We start from the raw sequence: 19563 nt of genomic DNA, 5'->3' as shown, positions 1-19563 counted from the left end.
CATGAGAAGTCCTGAAATGAATTGATTTACTGTAAGAGACTGTTGGTCAGTTGGTTGGGTTTTCCCTTATAAACATGGCATGTTGTCAATAAGTATGGTTCATATGTTACCCCATCAGAATACACATAACTCGTTCCATGTGGTATTTGTTTTTATTTTCATCTTAAATCATTACACACTGTGTAGAATCAGCTCATGCAAGATCACACAACTGGATCTTGTCTAATTTATCAGTCATAGATTATCTCTGTCTTTATGCATCCTGACAATGTTAATGTTACCTTGGTCAGCTGTTCAGTGTTGTCTTGTAGTTGTAGTATTGTGAAGTGTCTGCATGAGTGTCTACTTTCTCTGTGTGTAACTGTCTTGTCTGGGCACTTGTATAGGACACGGTTTTATGATGGAGCAGTGAGATGTTTATCAATAGTCATGTGCATTGTAAGGAGTCTTTGTTTGCATTGTTTTCATTTAGAGCTAAACTCTGCAAAAGAGCTAACAAGCTAACAAACAATATTCAGTACTATTATGAAGTACTGTTTACGGTTACAAAAACTACATATTGCACTTTTATCATGCCAGTATCTTTAGACAGACAGCTTTAGTCAAACTGAAGAAGAGCTGATTCAGAATGGTTCAGGAGGGTTATAGGGGACTGTGATGATCACAGTACAGCCAATCAGCAGGAACTGTACAGACATGTAACACATATGTACAAATAATGTTCTCCTGGATCCCATGGCTTTTTTGCATGCTGGACTATCACAGGTCACAGTGTGGTTACATTCTTAGGTCCAGTGGTTGTAATCAGCCTCTAACCCCCAAGCATGCGTTCAATGCACAGCAATATTGTGCAATATTTTATAAACATGTCTTCAATATTAATATCACTGTTCGCATAGCATTGCTTTTTTAATTACAAAAAACACATCTAAACATTTCATCACCACAGCACAGTGTGTATGCACGTACGGACATGTAGTTCTCATGCAATGTGCCCATGCAATGTAGGGTTGTTTAAGTTTTGAAAAAAACTACAGTGACTAAAATGAAAGACAGAAATGTCTGATAACATCAGGCACATAATTCTTCTGTGTTTTAAGCCCGTATAAAACACAAACAGTATCTACCTTGCACAATTAGACCTGTTCTCTGTGATCTGGAACAACTGACTCCAGGCATCTGTAGACACCAGACGGCTTCTGCAGCAGCTGTTCTGTGTCACCAACACCTGCCCTGCCAAGTCCTCTGTGCAGACAGACATCTGTCCAGGATAGCGTTCCCATCACTATTCAAGAACTGCTCATCATCACCTCCTGTTATCCGTTTTAAAGGGTTTTTTTGGCCAGGATGGTACTGAGATCGAGATCAAGATTAGGCCGGAAGAAGCTTTGATGTTGAAAAGGATGCTTGCAAGGCCCCTGGCATTGATGTGGATGAGATAAAGTAACAGTAACTCAAGTTCTCTTGAGGTGACCGATAAAGCAGAAAGCTGGAAAGCGGCAGTAGTTTTCAGGATATGCTGGATATTGCATCTTCATATTGGTTATTTTGTTCTATATTCACATTTGCAAGCTGCTTTCGGTCTCAAATATTTGCAGTGTTGTGTGAGTAATTCAACGTTTGTGCTGTTGCGTCTTATGTGAATACACACGTTTCTGTCAAAGACAAAGGCGACCAATATTGTTTTTCAGAATGCGTTATTAAGAGAACATCCAAACCTGAAGCGTTTTGTTATCTATCCTCTGACAGTCTAATTTCCTTTTTTGGAATGAGTTCATCAGGCAACAAGTATTGTTTTTCATAATTTGTCACGCATGATGATTTGTCACATCTTTGTAGATATCATGTAGAATTGTTTTTGGGGTTTTTTGATTATCGGAGCTTCTACAATAGGTAAGAAGTTATACTCCACATTATGAATACTCAGACATAGCACTACATATTGCAAAGCATGTGGCACATTCCAAAGGCACTAGTAGGATTTAGATAAAACTGATATCAGGCTTTGTTTATGCTTCGACTTCCTCAGAGGAGAAGTATTCTGTGATCTACCCGTACGCGGCCCGAGATCAAGACGAGATTGACCTGGAGAGGGGCATGATTGTGGAGGTCATCCAAAAGAATCTGGAGGGATGGTGGAAGATCAGGTACAAAAATGAGAGCAGGATGTTCAAAAGACATGACGCCTTTCAAACGCGATTTCAAAGTACCTTAAGATCTGTATGGTGATGTACAGCAGAAAGGGTTCATATTTGAGGGCAGTGACATGGCATTTGCTTGTCCTGTCTGTGTCCATCCAAATAATGCTATGCTTGAAGTGAATGGCTATTTTAGTGGAATCATAGCTATCAAGGACAGCCACTCACTTATATTCATGCCCAGGTTGGCAACAAATACAAGCAATTCAGAGCATATGAGCTGGTTGGTGATAGTCCTCAGTTTCTCTAACATTAGGATACAATGATGATATCTATATCTAAATGCCACTTTATTGCCCTCAAATTGTTGACCTGAGGCAGTTATGTTTGCACTGTGTTGTGTGTTAGTGGCTCCAGTGGCAGCAACTCAGACCTCAACTTTTGTTTGTGTGTGTGTGTGTGTGTCTGTTTGTCTGTTTGTAGGTACCAGGGGAAGGAGGGCTGGGCCCCCGCCTCCTACCTGAAGAAGGCCGACATTCTGAGCCAGAAGATAGCCGCCGGGGTGGCAGCACATGTCAGCACCAACGACCTGGAGGGCGTCTCCAAGCAGCAGAAGGATCAGAACAAGGAGAACCAACAAGGCTTCTCTCCGTTCCCAGAGAAGAACAAGCACAGTAAGCATGGAACCTCATGCACGGAACCACACTGGAGTTCTGAGAAACTCTCTAAAATTCACTAACAGCTGTCTAAAATCTTGAGTTTTTATGATCAAGTGCATAAAACTTTTGACGATCTGCAGTGGTAATATTTCCCAAATGTTAATTTGTTCCAGAAGCAGGCCAGAGACAGAGACCACCACCACGTCGTGATCTCACCATCGTAAGCAACTTCTTCAAATACAAGCTTTTTCTATCAGAATATCAGATATTTAAACCTGAAATGTGTACTGGCATTGGGTAATGGTACAGTTTAAGTATTACTTGCTTATGGTGTATATTCTCCGTCCCTGTCACTGCAGCCTCGGGGGCAGAACCTACCCAAGCCACCAGTGCCTCCGCAGGTGGAAGAGGAGTATTACACCATTGCAGACTTCCAGACCACAATCCCAGACGGCATCAGCTTCCAGGCAGGCATCAAAGTGGAGGTGAGGAAAAAAGACTTAAGCTTGTTTTTAAAGGTTCAGACTTCATTTGGATATACTGAGGTATACATTTTTAATTACATTTGAAATGAATTTTATATTATATAGGAAAAAGGAATAATTGCCTGGAAGTAATTAAAGCAGATTCCTTTTAAATATGTCTGCAGATTATTTTTGGTATTGTTTGGACTTGTTTGCCCTGGCCAGTTCTGTTCTTGTAATCAAAGTGGATTATTTTTAATACATGTCCTATTATGTTTTGATAAGGAGTTCATCTTGTGATTATTCTTCCCTCAGGTGATTGAGAAGAACTCCAGTGGTTGGTGGTACATCCAGATTGATGAGAAAGAAGGCTGGGCCCCCATGACCTTTATAGACAAGTACAAGAAGACCAGCAATGCCTCCCGGCCCAACTTCCTGGCGCCTCTGCCCAATGAGATGGCACAGATGAAGCTGGAGGATGGTGCTGCCAACAACGGTGCCCCAGACGACAACTGGTCCAAGCCCTTGCCGGATGAGCCATCGGTTACCGTCGACTTCGCCGCTCGGCCTAAACTGCGGGATTGGAAGTCGGGCGCTGGTAAGAGTCCAGCGTTCTCGGGTCCACTTCCCCCGGCGCCAGCCTCGCCTCCCGTGGAGGAGAAACCAGCGCTGCCCCCCCGCAGGGAGTCCATCAACAAGAGTATGGACAGCGAAGTGGTGGTGGAGAAGCCCCGCATCCCTGACCTGTCCAAGCCCCTGCCACCGAAGCCGCCCGCCCCCGGGGTTATCATGCCCCTGGTGGCACCCAAGTCGGCTCCCTTGAAGCCGGACAAGCCGCCCGAGCCCAAGCGGGGCGAGGAGAAGAGCAAGGCACTGCACCTCCGCAATGAGATGGGCCTGGAGTGTGGCCACAAGGTGTCCGCCAAGGAGGTCAAGAAATTCAACCTGAAGCCCGTGCCCAAGCAGCCGCCCAAGCCCAAGCCGGAGCCGGCCGAGGAGAAGGCGGAAGCCGTCCCTCCAGCACCCTTCCTCAAGCCCAAGCCCATGATCCGACCCAAACCGGTCCCGGCGGCCAAGCCCGAGGTGGCGGCAGAGAACAAGCTGGACATCACTAACTTGCGGAGCAAGCTGCGACCGTCCAAACCTGCCGAACCTCCCGGCGCTGCAAATTCAGAAGCGGCTGCACATAATGAGCCTTCATCACCCGTCAGCGTGGTCTTGAACAACAGCAGATCCGCTGACGAGCCTAGGTGTCCTCCGAAGCAGCAGAACGGCCACGACGCCCCGGTTCCCCCGAGGCCGGCCGCCAAAGAGCCTCCGCAGAGGCCCATGGCCGCACCCCGCCGGCCCCCTCCGCCCAAGAAGACCGATGAACCCGCCAGCCCAACCGAGATCAAACCCCCTGCGAAAGAGGACAGGAAACCCTCCGCCCCACCTCCCCAGAGCCGGCCACCTCCTCCCAAACCCAAGGCGCCTCCTATCAAAGACAAGGAGAAAGAGGAGCCAAAGGCCAGAATGCCCATTCCGCCCAAACCGCAGGTGAAGAGCGAGAAGCCAGGCCCGCCACGGGACAAGCTCCCGCCGCTCATCAAAGACCCGTCCAAGGAGGAGCTCTTCCTGGCCGTGGCCGACTTCGACGGCGATGACCAGACGCCCAGCTTCCGCGAGGGGACCGTCTTCGAGGTGATGGAGCGTGACAACAGCGGCTGGTGGTTCTGTAAAAACATCGTGACCGTGACGGAGAGCTGGATACCCTCCAACTATTTAACCAAGAAACATTAGGTGCTGGATTGATATCAGCCGTTTCTAAACAAGCAAACAAACAAAAACAAAAAAAAGTATTAATACTCAATATATTTAATTAGCTGTTTTATTTATAGGTACCTTTTTAAATCGGAGCCTGTTTTAAACATTCCATCTTTCAAATTTAGTTTGAATTTATCGTTTTTTTAGCGGGCAGAGTGAGACGTCCGAACAGGAGGAAAAACATTTGTGTATTTGTACTCATCACCATTTGTGCCATATGTTAATCAAGCCTATAATATTTTTGATGTGTATCACAAAACTCTAATAGACTAGCAATATATCTGGCCTACTTCCCTTGACATTGTGCCTCAGCGAAATATGCAAAATGTTGCTTTTATATATGCAAATGATTTAGTTTCTCTAGAATATGTTTACGGAGGTCAAAACAATGCAGTAGTTTAGGAAATTAGAAGAGCAAAGCCTTACAATGCTATCAGCTGCAGCAAAAATATATAGATAAACCATCATGCCCTTTTGTTAACACACTAAAGAGAAAAAGGTCAAACGGAAGACACTTACCAAGACTTTTCAGGTGCTATGGACAGCTGAATCAACTCAGTGTCAAGTGCTTTAAAGTATAGTAGCGATGTGACGTTTTGTTTGTTGTTTATTTGTTTGTTTGTTTAGGGTGGGAAGCTTGTTTGGTGGTTTAGGGGTTGGGGGTAGTGATGGGCAAATGAAGCTTTGGTGAACCACTAAACCACAGCAGTGTGAAGCTAGCAACACTAATGAAAAAATCCAATATGGCTGCCACATGTAGATTTTTCAACATAAAAGTCCTTACCCAAACCAGTATATGTAACCAAAAATATTGGTTTGCTAAGGACTTTTATGTTGAAAAATGTATGTGTGGCGGCCATCTTTTTGCTTTTCAGCTAGTGTCGCTAGGTTCACACTGCTGTGGTTCAGTGGTTCACCAAAGCTTCATTTGCCCATCACTAGTTGGGGGGTTTCTAATCAACATTATGTGAATACCAGTTTGGTTTCTTTTTTTTTTAATGCATTGGGTTATTGCAATGATTGATGTGCACTTTTCATATTCTGCACAGTGGCGTACAGTGAGAATGAAGAACCGTGTAGACAATTGAATCAGTAATGATGGTGTTCCAGTGAGGTACAGTACATGACCATGAAACGTTTACAGTCGAAGAAAAGAAACAATAACCCTACAAGTGTTTTTAGTTGTCTTGAACATTTTCGGTGAACTAGAAAATGCTACAGTTAAAGCATTTATTGTAAAATAATAGAGTGAAACATCGAAAAATTGTTTTTTGGTGTTGCCTAGCATTGCTTGTCAACCTTACCATAAGGTTTTTAAGATGTTTTACAAACATGACTGTGTGAGCTTGACTGGTTTCAAGTAAATATTTGGTATCACAGTTATATTTTGTTAATTTTAACTGTAGTTAAAGCATTTTTTAAAAAATGTTGTCAACTGACATATTTTATTTAGCTATGTTGTGTTTTTGTAAGTTTTCTTGTTTTTGTACCTGAGGAGATAAATGAGAGAATTAAGGAATGGTTGGTTCTTTGAGAGTACCTGACAAAGCTGGGAGCTTTCCCATCTTTGCTATAGATGTTTTGGTAACCCTCTATCATTAGACTGATATAACCATGCCATAAACATGTTGCATGACATGACAGCCAATGGCAGGATATGGTTTCCATCATGATAATCAATATTCAGTGATATGACATTGTCATATTACAATTAATGGTCTCCTAAATGGAAGGGATGACACATTTAGTGTCTCTATCTTGTACTAAGTATCCCACCAACATTCAGATTTCACATTCAGATGTGGAACTTGCTTCTGCACCCATCTCAATAGGTCCAAGAGATGTGAAAATATGTTATACACCAAGATATTACTCACCAATAAGCGGTCATGGTATCAAATGTTTTGAAAGCTGTCATGAGAGTTACCAGTAAATGTCACAACATGGGACACTGACTTTTATGACATCTTATTGCGGAGTACGCCACCTGCCAGCACATCTTTATGGCATGGTTACAGTTGTTTGAAAAGGTTTGGATACCCTTCTGGAAATAACATATGTATTTGTCGATCTCTAAAGTAAAGTAGGTTATGGCCTTAAGAAAAGTTAAGAATTAACAGTTACAGGCACTGTGAAAAGTCTCGACTCCTTTTTCACCTCAAAAATCAACAAAATACAAAATACTTTACACAGGGGTGCACAACCTTTTGCATACAACTTGATGTCTGTCTTATGCTTGATGGGTAATCACCTGCGCTCCTGGTTGCTTTGATTTTATTCCATACTACATTTTGACTGCACTCACTGCTTCTCCAGAGGTGGTGTTAAAGTAACACAATGTAGAAATTCCCCTTTTTGTCACATGACAATGTACCGTAATTTTCCAACTATTAGCCGCGGTTTATACATTGATTTTGCAAAATTTCCTCAGCTATGAGGTTAGTACATGGGGGCAGTTAATATGGCATTAATATGGTTTTAGTTTTTAACTTGCATAAAACATTGTCCTGCGGTCTATACACAATGTGGCTAATACACAGGAAATTACTGTATAAGGTACTGTACCATTCAGCGCTAAGGGGGTGCCCAATATATCACAAACTGACAAAAAAAAGGGTCATGTTCCTGGTTGGAAAAACAAAGCTACATAGTTCAGTACCGGGTGTTCTGGACACACATCAGCATTGACAGACACACAGTTTGGCCTCAAAATGAGTTTGAAGCCATTATTTTAAGGTAAAATATATACATTGTGTTGCTTTAAGGATGTTCAAGCAAACTTCTGGAGGCATTTCATGCTTTTTGTTTCTTGTAAACAGAAAAACACCTCATCTATGTTCACAAGAATATACAGCTAAGTCTAATTCAGGGTTATGGGTATTGCATTTATGCAAACGAAAATGAATGTTTCAGTGATGGATGTGTTACATATGGATTCCTGTGATGGTCAGAGGGGATTGTGGAAAAGGTAAGAGTAAGTTGTGTGTATTTGTATGTCAGCGAGTTATAAAAACAGATGAATTGATATATTTTTCAAACTGTTCCAAAGTAATGCATTGGGTGTTCCTTGTGTTTACATCCATCCCTGTACAATCCAATCTGAGTACTGTAACTTTTACAGCTTTACCTGTACTGCCACTGTTACAACATTTCAATTATTTTCCCTTTTTATTGCTACTATAAAGCATAAATAAACATTTCAATTTGTCCAAAGGCATTCTGCTTGTTTGTTTTTAATCATGTGACTTGAGACAGTGAGTGGGTGAGTCCTGCAAGTTGGCAAGTAACAAGTTATAGAAAATTTGCATTTATTAAACTTCCATGACAGTGGTTTTATTCATTAGAAATATACATACAATGACACATATTATATTCTCTCACCCTCAACAAATACATCCACATAACGTATTGGAGACAAAAGTATGCAAATGTGCCTTTATGGCATATGACAACAGAACAACTTCCAAGATGTCAAAAGGTTAAATTATTGCAAGTATTAGAGGCCCAAAAAGACTGGTTACTGATCCAGTCCTGGAGCTCATTTGCTTATTTGGATAAATAAAAATAAACTGCTAGGGTGTCGCCACTCAATTGAATTTGTATACACTTTAGAATAAAGCTCAGAATGAAAACTTAAGAAAGTAAGGAGACAACTTATTGCACTTTGGTTAGTAGAGAGTGCATATACTGTAGCATCAACAAATGATCAATATTAAATCCATAGTAAATACAATTATGATTAATATTACAAACAAATGAATGGTATATTATATATTTAAAAAAGAAAACTCCTTCAAGATGATGACAGTATTTTGCTTTGGTTTTCACAGGCAAGGGCAGCACCTATGGTGTCCTGCCCCTATCCAGTGTGTTCTAGTTCAGTACAGTATTGCCCACACCCAGGCACACATTTATTCACATTTTAGTGAGGAAAAAGGACAACTATTAGTATGTCATCTTTGCTCACACCCTACATTAACATGGGAAGATGATTAAATAAGCTCTATAATCAAAATGAAATAAACATCTCAATAAAATAAAATCACAATTTGACTTGTAAGCTGGACTGCCTATTTCAACCAAAAAAAAATGGCAGACTTCAGACAGAAAATAATTCCAGTATCTACTTGGCTGAATGATCCTTGCCACAAATAAATGTGTAAAACAAATCCGCAAAACTAAATCAAATCAGTTTCTGGGTCTAAAATAATATAAAATACTTACAGTGCTGAAACTGGATAAAAAAATAATATTTTTTAAAGTGAGGAAGTGAAAGGACTTTCAAACTCCAGCTCTGCAAAATTTAAAAAAAAAAATGTTTTTAAATTTTTATATATTAAAATATTTGGCAGGAGAAAATACACTTGCACTATAAATGCAGGCATAGCTGCATTTTGAGCAATATATTGCTAAGACTAAGGCACTTCATAATTAAGACACTGTTGATGCAGTCACAGGAATGTTTACTCTTTGTGTGTAATGAACTTAGATCAACTCTAATCTCTATAATTTGTATCTTTTTATCTCTCTGACTTTGCTTGCCATGTTAATGAAAAAAAAAAAACATGAAAAATGTTAAACCCACACATGTAATGTTGTTAAGGAAGTTGCAGGGATAGAACTGTAAAGTCATGACTGCTAGGTCAGAGAGAGGGATGAAGGATATGCTGTCTCAATCAACCTCCCTGAACACACTCACCGGCGCCCCACTCTGCAGTGCACTCACTCAACAAGAGAGCTGGTTCAAAACGACCCCTCTACTTCTCTGTACTACGGTGTAAGCAGCAATTTAGAGGTACAAGGAGCTGGAGGCCCTCCATTTTTTTCTGTAAACAACTATTGGAGGCGCAAGACTAGACGAGCCCCCATCTTTGTCGTGACGGGGCTGAGAAAAACTGTGGAGGCTTTCTAGTAATCCTGTTTGCCCTGGGACCATTGGTGTTGGAGGTGGGGTGCTGAAAACAAGGCTAAGGGCCACTATGCTTGTGACCTCTTGTGTACCACTGGAGGAACAGGCGGCCAGTTCTGAGGATTGTCAGGATAGTGTGTGGGGTTCCATTACTCAGATAGTGAGTTTACACCGGACCACACAGCACCAGCCTACTGGCCTTAGCTACCTTCAGCTCCAGAGAGAGAGAGAGAGAGAGAGAGATGGTATCTGAGCTCTATATCAACTTCAGCGTGCACTTAATCTAAGATGTGAGGAGAAGGGAAACAATAAATTAAAACAAAAAAACAAAAAACCTTCAGGAGGTTTACCAATATAAATACTGCTTTAAAAGAGGAAAAGGCATTCAGTAGACACCAGTAGACAAAAAAACCAACAACCTCATAACCCAACTGGACTACCAATGCAACCTCGTCTGTGGTTGTGCTGGTCCGGAGAGGACTAAAGAAAAGAGCTTCTATGAATATGGGAAGAAAGATTGGGGAAGGAAGAGCAGCGTTTGATCGACAGGCGAGAGGAAACACCTTAGCTGAGCTTGGGGTGTATCCGCTGGGGTCTGGAGTCTCCACACACACACACACACACACACACACACGGAGGCGTGTGTGTCTCTTACGTGGTGGAGGACTCGGAGTACGGGAGGAACTTGGTGAGTTTGTTGGGCGAGCTGGGGTTGGTGTACTCCACGTCTTCGCTCATCTTGAAGAAGATCTCCTGCTCACGCTTCTTCTGGTTGAGCTCCTCCTCCAGGGTCTGAGAGAAAGAAACACACAAGGGAAGTCTGAGTCACAAGGCTCCATGCTTTTACTGGGGTCAGCATCATTTCATCATCTCCCAGCTTTACTGGCAAAAACATCAGCTAGCCAAATGAGTCATTGATTGAGCAATCCACTGCACAATTCCACTAAAGCCATCCTTACACCAGAAGACTGACAAGATTTGGGAAAGATTCTTGAAAGATTGTAGTCTTTTGAGTAAAGCTTGAATGGGGGCCATTAGTTAAAAGACTCCAATCTTTCAAGAATCTTTCCCAAATCTTGTCAAAGTCTTCTGATGTATGGGTAGCATAAGGTTAAAAGCTAATTTATGATTCAGGCGACAAATGTCGCTCAATCAAAAATATTTTTTGTTGACAGATGGTGTGGTGCAGTAGGCAGTCGTAGTTCTGCGCCAGCGACAAGTTGTTGAAAAGAATGTCACCAAATTTCTATTACAACTTGTACATTCTCTAACATTACACCTCACAGTGAAATGAAAGTAAACAGACACACATCATGACTACAGCAACAAAACAGAATGTAGAACTCTGGTAGAATTTTCAGTTGACATCTAAATCAGAGAATGCAACAACGTCTGCACCATTTCACATGTTTTGATGTATGTGGCCAGCTAAACTACACCCTAGCAGGTACAAATGTTGTCTCTTAGAATTTACATTATACTGTATACTTGTTGGCTGTATACTCTTGGACTATTAACAAAAGAAAACCCAACTCCCATCAACTGCTTGAGTCTTATAGCTCATAGCTTTTGTAATCACCCCATACCACAAAAAAGAGGCTAATCATGTCTGTACAACATGGAACATGGACAACATGGAAAAGAAGTAAATGTGTAGAATATGCGGTATGAAGCCCAGCTGGCTCCAAATCCCGCATGCTATACCTTCTTCCTGGGTTTGAGAAGCTCTCTCCATTCCTTGAGTTGATTGTTGTGCTGCTCATCCAGGGACTTCAGCCTCTGAGACTCATTCTCAATCAGCAGGTGGCACTTCTCATTCTACAAGACAGACACGTAAACAATCAGACATAACATAACATAGCATACAGATCAACACAAAAATTAAGTAAAATGATAGCTAACCCCTGTGTGTGTGTGTGTGTGTCTTGTGTAGGCGTGTGTGTGTGTGTCTCGTGTGTGCATGTGTGTGTTCGTGTGCGTGTCTCGCGTGTGTGTGTGACTCGTGTATGTGTGTGTCTCAAGTATGTGTCCCGTGTGTATGTATGTGTCTCATGTATGTGTCTCGTGTGTATGTATGTGTCTCATGTATGTGTCTTGTGTGTGTGTGTGTGTGTGTGCGCGTGTGTGTGCTGACCTGTAGCTGCTGCAGCTCCCTGACGTTGCTCTCACACTGGCCCAGCATCTCCCTCGTCTGGTTCTCATGCTTGTGCTGCTGGTGGAGCCGCTCGGCCTTCTGGCGCTTCTCCTCCTGACGCGCAAACTGCACAGAGACACACGAGTACACACATTAATGCTGGAGACGGAGAGAAAGAAAGGGATAGAGATCATGAAAAAGAAAGTGTGGAAAGATGGACAGAAAGAAAAAAGACAAGAATGTAGGGAGAATGACTGGAAACGTTCAGAACATTCAGTGTGTATGTTGTATGTGTTGTATGAGTTGAAATAAGTTTATATGTAAAATGTCACACATAGCTACTATTTTTAAGATGGTAATGTCTATGTGTCTGAGGGGCTTGTCCGTGTGTTTGTTTGTGTGTGAGTGTATAGGTGTATGCAATTTATCTATTAATGCTATGTATGTGAGTGTTTGGGTGTATGCAGTTTATCTGTTTATGCTATGTATGTGTGTGTGTGTGTGTGTTACCTGTTTGATCTTGTCGCGGTCCTCTGAAGAGCTGCCAGAGGAGTTGATGCGCAGGCTCTTCTTGAACATGGCCATGCGGGTCTTGCCCTCGCTGCGCTGGATCTTGGGCAGGCGGGCCTTCTCCTGCTGCTGCCGGCCCCTCAGCAGCTCCATCATCCGCTGGTTATAACACTGCATCTGCTCCTGCTCCTGTACACACACACACACACACACACACACACACACACACACACACACACACACACACAGAACTATGTCAGAACCAACTTCATAGATAAGTATCAGGTTGGTTAGCTATACTAACAAGCAAGAAACGGTATCAGACATTTTTGTTAGAGATAATAAACATAATCTGATATACAGTATTATCTATTTTCTTATCTATTCAAATCTTCAAACAACCTGACCCACAGTGTCTGAGAACTTTCAGCCCTGTGTTTAGCTGTTGGTCTAGTCATATGTTTACTGTAAGTATACATTCTGATAGTCATCATAAAGTCTATTCCGACTACAGCAGGTTTTATACAAGATATTATTCCTGGTAACAGGGAATTCTGGGGTTCCCCTGAAAGGATGCTTTTCCCCCAAATAAAAATCCCAGACCTTTTCCAGATTTTCCCCCTAAAGTATTTTTTTTTCCTTTTTTTTCTTTCAGACCTTTTTGTTAAACAAATCTGTATTTTTGTTGGGATTCTTTCCATACTTCTCCAGGTCTGTTAAGAGTAATTCATAATTCCATACTTTTCCTGATGTGAAAACGCACCACATTTTAGTACTCCCCTAATGATCTGTGCTCTCAGAACCCAAACCTGACATGGAACAGGCCATGTGTGGGTTTCTTTTAGATTTATTTATTTATTTAACTCCAACTAGAGGCCGACCAATTTTAAAGACTTGTACCGATTTCGATATTTGAGGATTTCAAAAACAAATAAATGATAAATCATCCTATATTCATTCAACACAATGTAAAAACGTACTGTAATATTTAGCATATTGAAAAGTTCTGATAAAGGTGGGACATTGTGTTTAAATAGGCTTAACTATCTGGTATCCTAATGAAAGACTTATGAATTATGAAATTATAAATGATAAAATAGTTATTACTAATAATAGTGTCTTTGTTGTTATCTGTGATATGAAACACCAATGCCACGATAACTTTCAAGGTATGTACTTTATGATTTATGACGTTTTCTTTACCGCATTAAACAATGTGATACTTTGCGTGATTGGAAAGGAAAATTGCTAAAAGTACAATAATGTCCATACTCTCATATGACTAGCAACGTGAACATGCTGTCTGCATCACGTCTGCGGAACAGCTCCGTCGCGCTTGAACGTGCTGCAACCGTGACCCAGCTAGAGAATAGAAGGGATGCCTGTTTTTTCTGTTTAATGCGAGTACTTCTGTGCAGAAACATATTGAAAAGAGCAGTTGATGGTCATGATGTGTTAAAAAGGGGAAGTGGAAGCCACATGTAATGGAGCAAACGTAGGGTGACCACCAACCAGACTCTGAAAAGGAGGACAAGTTGTGTCTAAAAGTGAGGATCAATTGGCCAAAATGAGGACACCCCCCAATTTCTGCTTATAGGCCTATTCCTATGTTTCTATAGCTAATAGCTAAAATAGGCAAATAGCTAATATCGGCCGATAATATCGGCACATTGATTTATCGATCAATAGGCTATACTATATGACAGTAAAGATAATTTCTCTAGAGAGGTCTCTACCTTCTCATGCTTCTTGAGGAGCTGGTGTCTCTGTAGGAAGTACTGGTCTTTGAGCTGCTGCTTCAACAGCTGGTGCTTCTCATGCAGGTTCTTCTCCTCCAGGTCCCAGATCGTAGCCTCACGCTCTGGGTGAGGGAGGGGGGAGTCATTATTTATCTCAATGTAAGGCCAATTCACTTCCCCTCTTATGGACTTCAGTGACTCATTAAAAACCCATTACAGGTTGGAAACCGTTAATCATTATTTATACTGAAATAAAAAAAAAAATGCTTTTACTCCAAAATAAAATTGTTGTGAATTAACCGTTATGCTACTGCCCCAAAGACAGAAAAGAAGGGAGAACTGAGACTGCGGCATGAGAGTGAGTAGAGGTCAGTGTCGTCCTCACCTCGCACCAGGTGCTGTTTCTTCTGCAGGCACTCGCGCTCTGTGTCTGCGATCTCCTTCTTGTTCTCAGCGATGATCCTCTTCAGCGTCGTGTCCAGCTCGGTCTTCTGGGCAGCTAGGAACTTCTCCTCCTACAGCAGAGTCATTAACAAAGCAAGGCATGATGGTACACAGTTTGGAAGTAGAAGGACCAACAGTAGTAGAGGTAGGACACTGCACAGATATAAGCTCTGAAGGTTATATGGCAGTTGTGGCACCGTACCTCCGTTTCCTTGTTCTGATGGTACACGCTCATCCGCTGTTTCAGGCTCTCTTTCCGTTGGTTCCTGGGCAATTTCTCAACTTCAGTTTTCACCTGTCAGACAAAAGGCATGCAGATTACAAGAAAAACACCTCAGTATACTCATAAATACAGACTTTCAGGACAGTTGTGACCTGTTTCTCCTGCTCCAATCATTCCAAGTATTTGCAAAATTAATAAAGATGTTAAATTGGAAACACATTTGAATCACATGTTTGAATCACATGGCATTTCTCTAAGATAGTTTTGCCCACTCATCTGTTAAGCAAGCATGTTTATATATCTCCAGGGCTAAAGACTAGCTTACAATATGAAGGAAAAGTTCCTTTCTCAACAACATATCTCATTACTTTAACAGTGTTAGTAACTCCAAAGCAAACCTGACGCTGATCTGGCTTGGATCCACTGGACCCATTCTACAGATCCTATTTGTGTAACCTAGATAATCTCCTGATCCACATCTTACTTTCCGCCGCTACTACTCTAACTCAAAGGATTGTATGACATTACTGGTACATAATTCTGCCTAGAAATCAAGTTTAGTTTATTTTAGTCTTAGCAAGTTTTGGTCATAAGATACTTATGCAGCACAAATTAAATCCACTGTCTGAATGGTTCTCAATAACTCAGAGGATATGTGCTAACTACACAAGAACTGCAAGAAAGCTCTCAGAAAGTAGCTTCTTCTTCCTCCTCCTCCTCCTCTCACCTCCTTCTTCCTCTGCTTCATCTGGTCCTGGAACTTGTGGAGGGCCCGCTCCTGCTCAGAGCGCATACGCTTGGTCTCATCGCGGAGACGGATGGCGTGGTCAGCCTCCATCTTCTCAATGGTCTGCTTCTGGTGCTTCTCCAGGTTCTCCAGCTCTGTGTCATAGTACTTCTTCTTTGCCTGTGGGGACAAGACAAATGTGTGAGTTTGAGTGTTTCTATGTTTGTCTCATTGCCAGTTCTGTTCAAGACATATTTCCAAAAAATATGCCTATGTACAAACACTCACGTGTAATACCAGGCTGGTTTAACAGCTCTGATGATGTGTTTTGTAACATCCCTAACGCCCCTGATGTTGTGCTCGTAGATACAGATAGAAAGGAGGTACTAGTCCTTGAAATAGGTTGCGTCTATGATCTGTATATGGACATAGCCTTTTTTGAAAAAAAAAAAAAAAAGTGACTAAATAAAACTGTAAATACAACCCCACCTTGCAAAGATCAGTGACCTAGGCTACAATGTAAGTTTGTGACATTGATATTTGGCAGCCTGGGACATGTCCTGTCCACAAACTGACTGTCAGTGGACTAAGACTGGCAGGGCTAACAAAAAGAAAGTTTAAACAGCTGGCAAAATTCTGCTCCATATCAGCTGTGATAGGCAGTCTTGCTGTGTAGCGTAGGTGATGCTTTATGCACCCTTGAATGTCAAAGCTGTGTAATCTCTGAGAATATTTGAATCCTTTCTGTGTGTGTGTGTCTGTGTGTGAGAGTGACTGTTTCTGTGAGCTTTACAACTTGAGGTGTCAGGGAATGAGGACTACTTTCTTCAGTTTTGCACCTTCTGTCCACTGGCACTGATACACGTGTGCACTTTACAGTATGTACTGTAGATATCCATGTACTGTAGATGCTCCCTGTCATCAGTGATAATCACTTGTCAGCTTGTAACCCGTCAGCATGTATAGCCTGTTCCCTTCTAGAGAGCCGCCTTCTCCTGGCCACAAGGACTACAGCTCCGTACAGAAAACACTGTCTATGAAAAGCTTCTCTGTGTTTGCTCACACTGTACACGTCAACATCCTGACAGACACGATATAAAAACCTCTTCGTCTGGGAAATGCCACTGTACACCTTAAAGTGTCAGAGGGAGTTTGGCAGAAGTGAGTTTACTGGCAGTCCTGGTGCTAATGTGATGGACTGACTGTGACATAAAAGCTGACAGTGAAACAGAACTCTAGAACTGTTTTTATTAGTGTCAATGAAAGTTCTAAAGTGTTGTTGGAGACTACATGTGCAACATTAAGGAGATTAAAATGAAGAGTGAAAGCTAACAGAAGAGACAGTAAGCAAAAGGGAGTGAGAGAGAGAGAGAAAGAGGGTGACAGAGAGTGAGAAAGAGAGAAAGCTGCATGCCACTGACAGGGGGAAAGGCTCAGGATACCCAGAGTGTACTGAAAGAGTGAGAGAGGGATAGAGTGAGAATGAAAGAGGAGGAGAAGAGAGAGAGATGAGTGAGTGGATGTGTGCTTATATAAGGGACTCACGTGCATCTCCTGGTCGAAGCGTCTCTGCATCTGCTCCCTCTGCACCTCCAGCTTGCCGTTGAGCTGTGCCTGGGCACGGTGCTCCTCCTTCTGCAGGAGACGCAGGTCACGCAGCTCCTGACGCCTGCGATGCACAACACGCACACGCACACACACACACACACACACACACAGACACAGACACAGACACACACACACCGACACAGACACAGACACAGACACAGACACAGACACACACACAGACACAGACACAGACACAGACACACACAGACACAGACACAGACACAGACACAGACACACACACACCGACACCGGCACCGACACCGACACACACACACACACACACACACACACACACCACTTAGTCTACCAGGTAGAGGGAATCCTGAAAATCCAGACATGATCATCTTGTCCTTGGCAAAATGCTCTCAATTGTCATGGAGTTCCCTATGCCATTTGGAGTAGTTGGAGGGCTATTTAACTTGTGCCATGTGTCTTAAAGGTACACTATGCAAGATTTTCACCTTTACGAAGCCAATTTGATGGTAAACGAACTAGCTATACAGCATAGACCTAGCGAATTGCTACCGAGAAAACCAGCCATGCAACTTCAAGAAGGGCAGCCCGACAAATCTCGCAAGAATTGTGAAACATTACCTTGTCAGTAGATATAGCTCTTTGGAGTTTTTGCCTGCTGTTAATCCTTCACCTCCACAACAAAAGCATTTTCATTGTGCACAGAGGACATAAGTCACGCTATTAAGTATAAGTATATATACTCTTTTGATCCCGTGAGGGAATTTTGGTCTCTGCATTTATCCCAATCCGTGAATTAGTGAAACACAATCAGCACACAGTGAACACACAGTGAGGCTAAGCACACACTAATCCTGGCGCAGTGAGCTGCCTGCAACAACAGCAGCGCTCGGGGAGCAGTGAGAGGTTAGGTGCCTTGCACCTCAAGGGCACTTCAGCCGTGCCTACTGGTCGGGGTTCGAAACGGCAACCCTCCGGTTACAAGTCCGAAGCGCTAACCAGTAGGCCACGGCTACCCCAAACAACATTTACAACAGAGGAGTAAAATATATATATATATATATATATATAGCGACTCTAGAGGGAGCTCTATAGTCGCCAAAAATACCTAAACCTGCATAGTGTACCTTTAATATTTTACATTATTGTTCAGTTCAGATCAGTTCAGTTAGCTTTATTGTCCCAAAGGGAAAGGGCAACTTGTCTCGCAGTCAGGTACACATAAATAGCACAAGAAGACACAAGATGGGGTAAAAGAGTTAACAAGGGTTAAGAAAGAAAGAAAGAAACTGTCTTATCAATCTATGTTTCTGACAGATGGTCATCAGAATAGTTTATGTGCAATAAAGCAAAATTTTACAAATTTAGCAGGCAGTTTTTTGTCCTATTGGACATATAAAATGGGACTCTTAGTCTCCGGCCTGAGGGAAGAGCTTCAAATGAACAGTGAAGGGGATGATTTTTACAGTCCAATATAGACCTTGCCTTCTGGATGATCTGCTTCTTATAAATGGTCAGCAAGGACAACTGTGGACAGCCAATCAACTTCCCAGCCACCTTTACAATATGGCTGAGATTGTTTTTGTCCCCAAGACTGATGCCTCCTAACCAGGCAATAAAAGAAAAGGTTCTATAAAAGATTTGTAAAATAAAGACAGCATAACCTTATTCACATTAAACAAATTAAGCTTCCTAAGGAAGTACAACCGTTGTTGTCCCTTCCCTATTGTCCTCAATTTATAAAGTCCTACGGATTAATCACCTCTCTCTGCACCACCGACTGCAGCATGAACTACCGATGATTACCACCAGATGGTGCTCTCTATATACTAATATCATGGCCAATCCTCTCCAATGAACAATGACTTTTTAATCACAGTGTTAAACGGACTGGGTCATTCTTGTTGTTGATCATCCATGAGCGAAATTATTCTACAGAGAACTGTGTTGTTATTTTGAAATCCCAAGCCAATCAAAAAACAGATTTGTTTTTGCTTTGTTTCGAAATAAATAGCAGTCTCTTTACAAAATGTTTCCCTGTTTCTAAATGGGTCTCCTGTGTATTTTAGCTCAAAGACCTCAAAAGGGCAAAGAGATCTGCCGTAAGTGTCTGCTCTATGTCTGTGACTGTGACTGTTTCTCCTGGACAGTGTGGTGAGTGATGTGAGGGGGGAGTCGAGTCCACTTGCCTGAGAAAGCGCATCTCTTCGTCCTTCTTCTCGTCGTCGC

At 42.2% G+C, this 19563-nt stretch overlaps 2 protein-coding genes across 3 annotated transcripts in view; one reads left to right on the top strand and one right to left on the bottom strand.

Annotated features, from left to right (window-relative positions):
- Positions 1-5724, top strand: part of sh3pxd2b (SH3 and PX domains 2B) — a 34254-nt gene extending 28530 nt beyond the window's left edge. For both annotated transcript variants that reach the window (XM_076273757.1, XM_076273756.1), the window contains 5 exons: positions 2030-2147; positions 2622-2812; positions 2971-3017; positions 3157-3282; positions 3577-5724. In XM_076273757.1, coding sequence (XP_076129872.1) covers positions 2030-2147; positions 2622-2812; positions 2971-3017; positions 3157-3282; positions 3577-5043 — 1949 coding nt within the window. In that variant the 3' untranslated portion in view covers positions 5044-5724. The remainder of the gene's footprint in view (positions 1-2029; positions 2148-2621; positions 2813-2970; positions 3018-3156; positions 3283-3576) is intronic.
- A 4816-nt stretch (positions 5725-10540) lies between these two features.
- The window catches only part of stk10 (serine/threonine kinase 10), a 50576-nt gene continuing 41553 nt past the window's right edge, over positions 10541-19563 (bottom strand). Inside the window, exons 10-19 of the mRNA XM_076274062.1 lie at positions 19524-19563; positions 17299-17422; positions 15754-15933; positions 15006-15098; positions 14745-14874; positions 14357-14481; positions 12621-12809; positions 12111-12236; positions 11681-11794; positions 10541-10768 (exon numbers count right to left, since the gene is read on the bottom strand). The exon at positions 19524-19563 is cut by the window's right edge and continues 91 nt beyond it. Of these exons, the coding sequence (XP_076130177.1) occupies positions 10628-10768; positions 11681-11794; positions 12111-12236; positions 12621-12809; positions 14357-14481; positions 14745-14874; positions 15006-15098; positions 15754-15933; positions 17299-17422; positions 19524-19563 (1262 nt within the window). The 3' untranslated portion in view covers positions 10541-10627. The remainder of the gene's footprint in view (positions 10769-11680; positions 11795-12110; positions 12237-12620; positions 12810-14356; positions 14482-14744; positions 14875-15005; positions 15099-15753; positions 15934-17298; positions 17423-19523) is intronic.

This window comes from Alosa pseudoharengus, unplaced genomic scaffold (assembly GCF_046254945.1).
Source record: "Alosa pseudoharengus isolate Yale_2024_CS ecotype anadromous, Long Island Sound unplaced genomic scaffold, YU_APseudo_1.1 YU_APseudo_1.1_scf_8, whole genome shotgun sequence".
Lineage (NCBI taxonomy): Eukaryota > Metazoa > Chordata > Actinopteri > Clupeiformes > Clupeidae > Alosa > Alosa pseudoharengus.
Note: the sequence above shows the minus strand (reverse complement) of the source record. Positions and strands in the feature narration are given on the sequence as shown.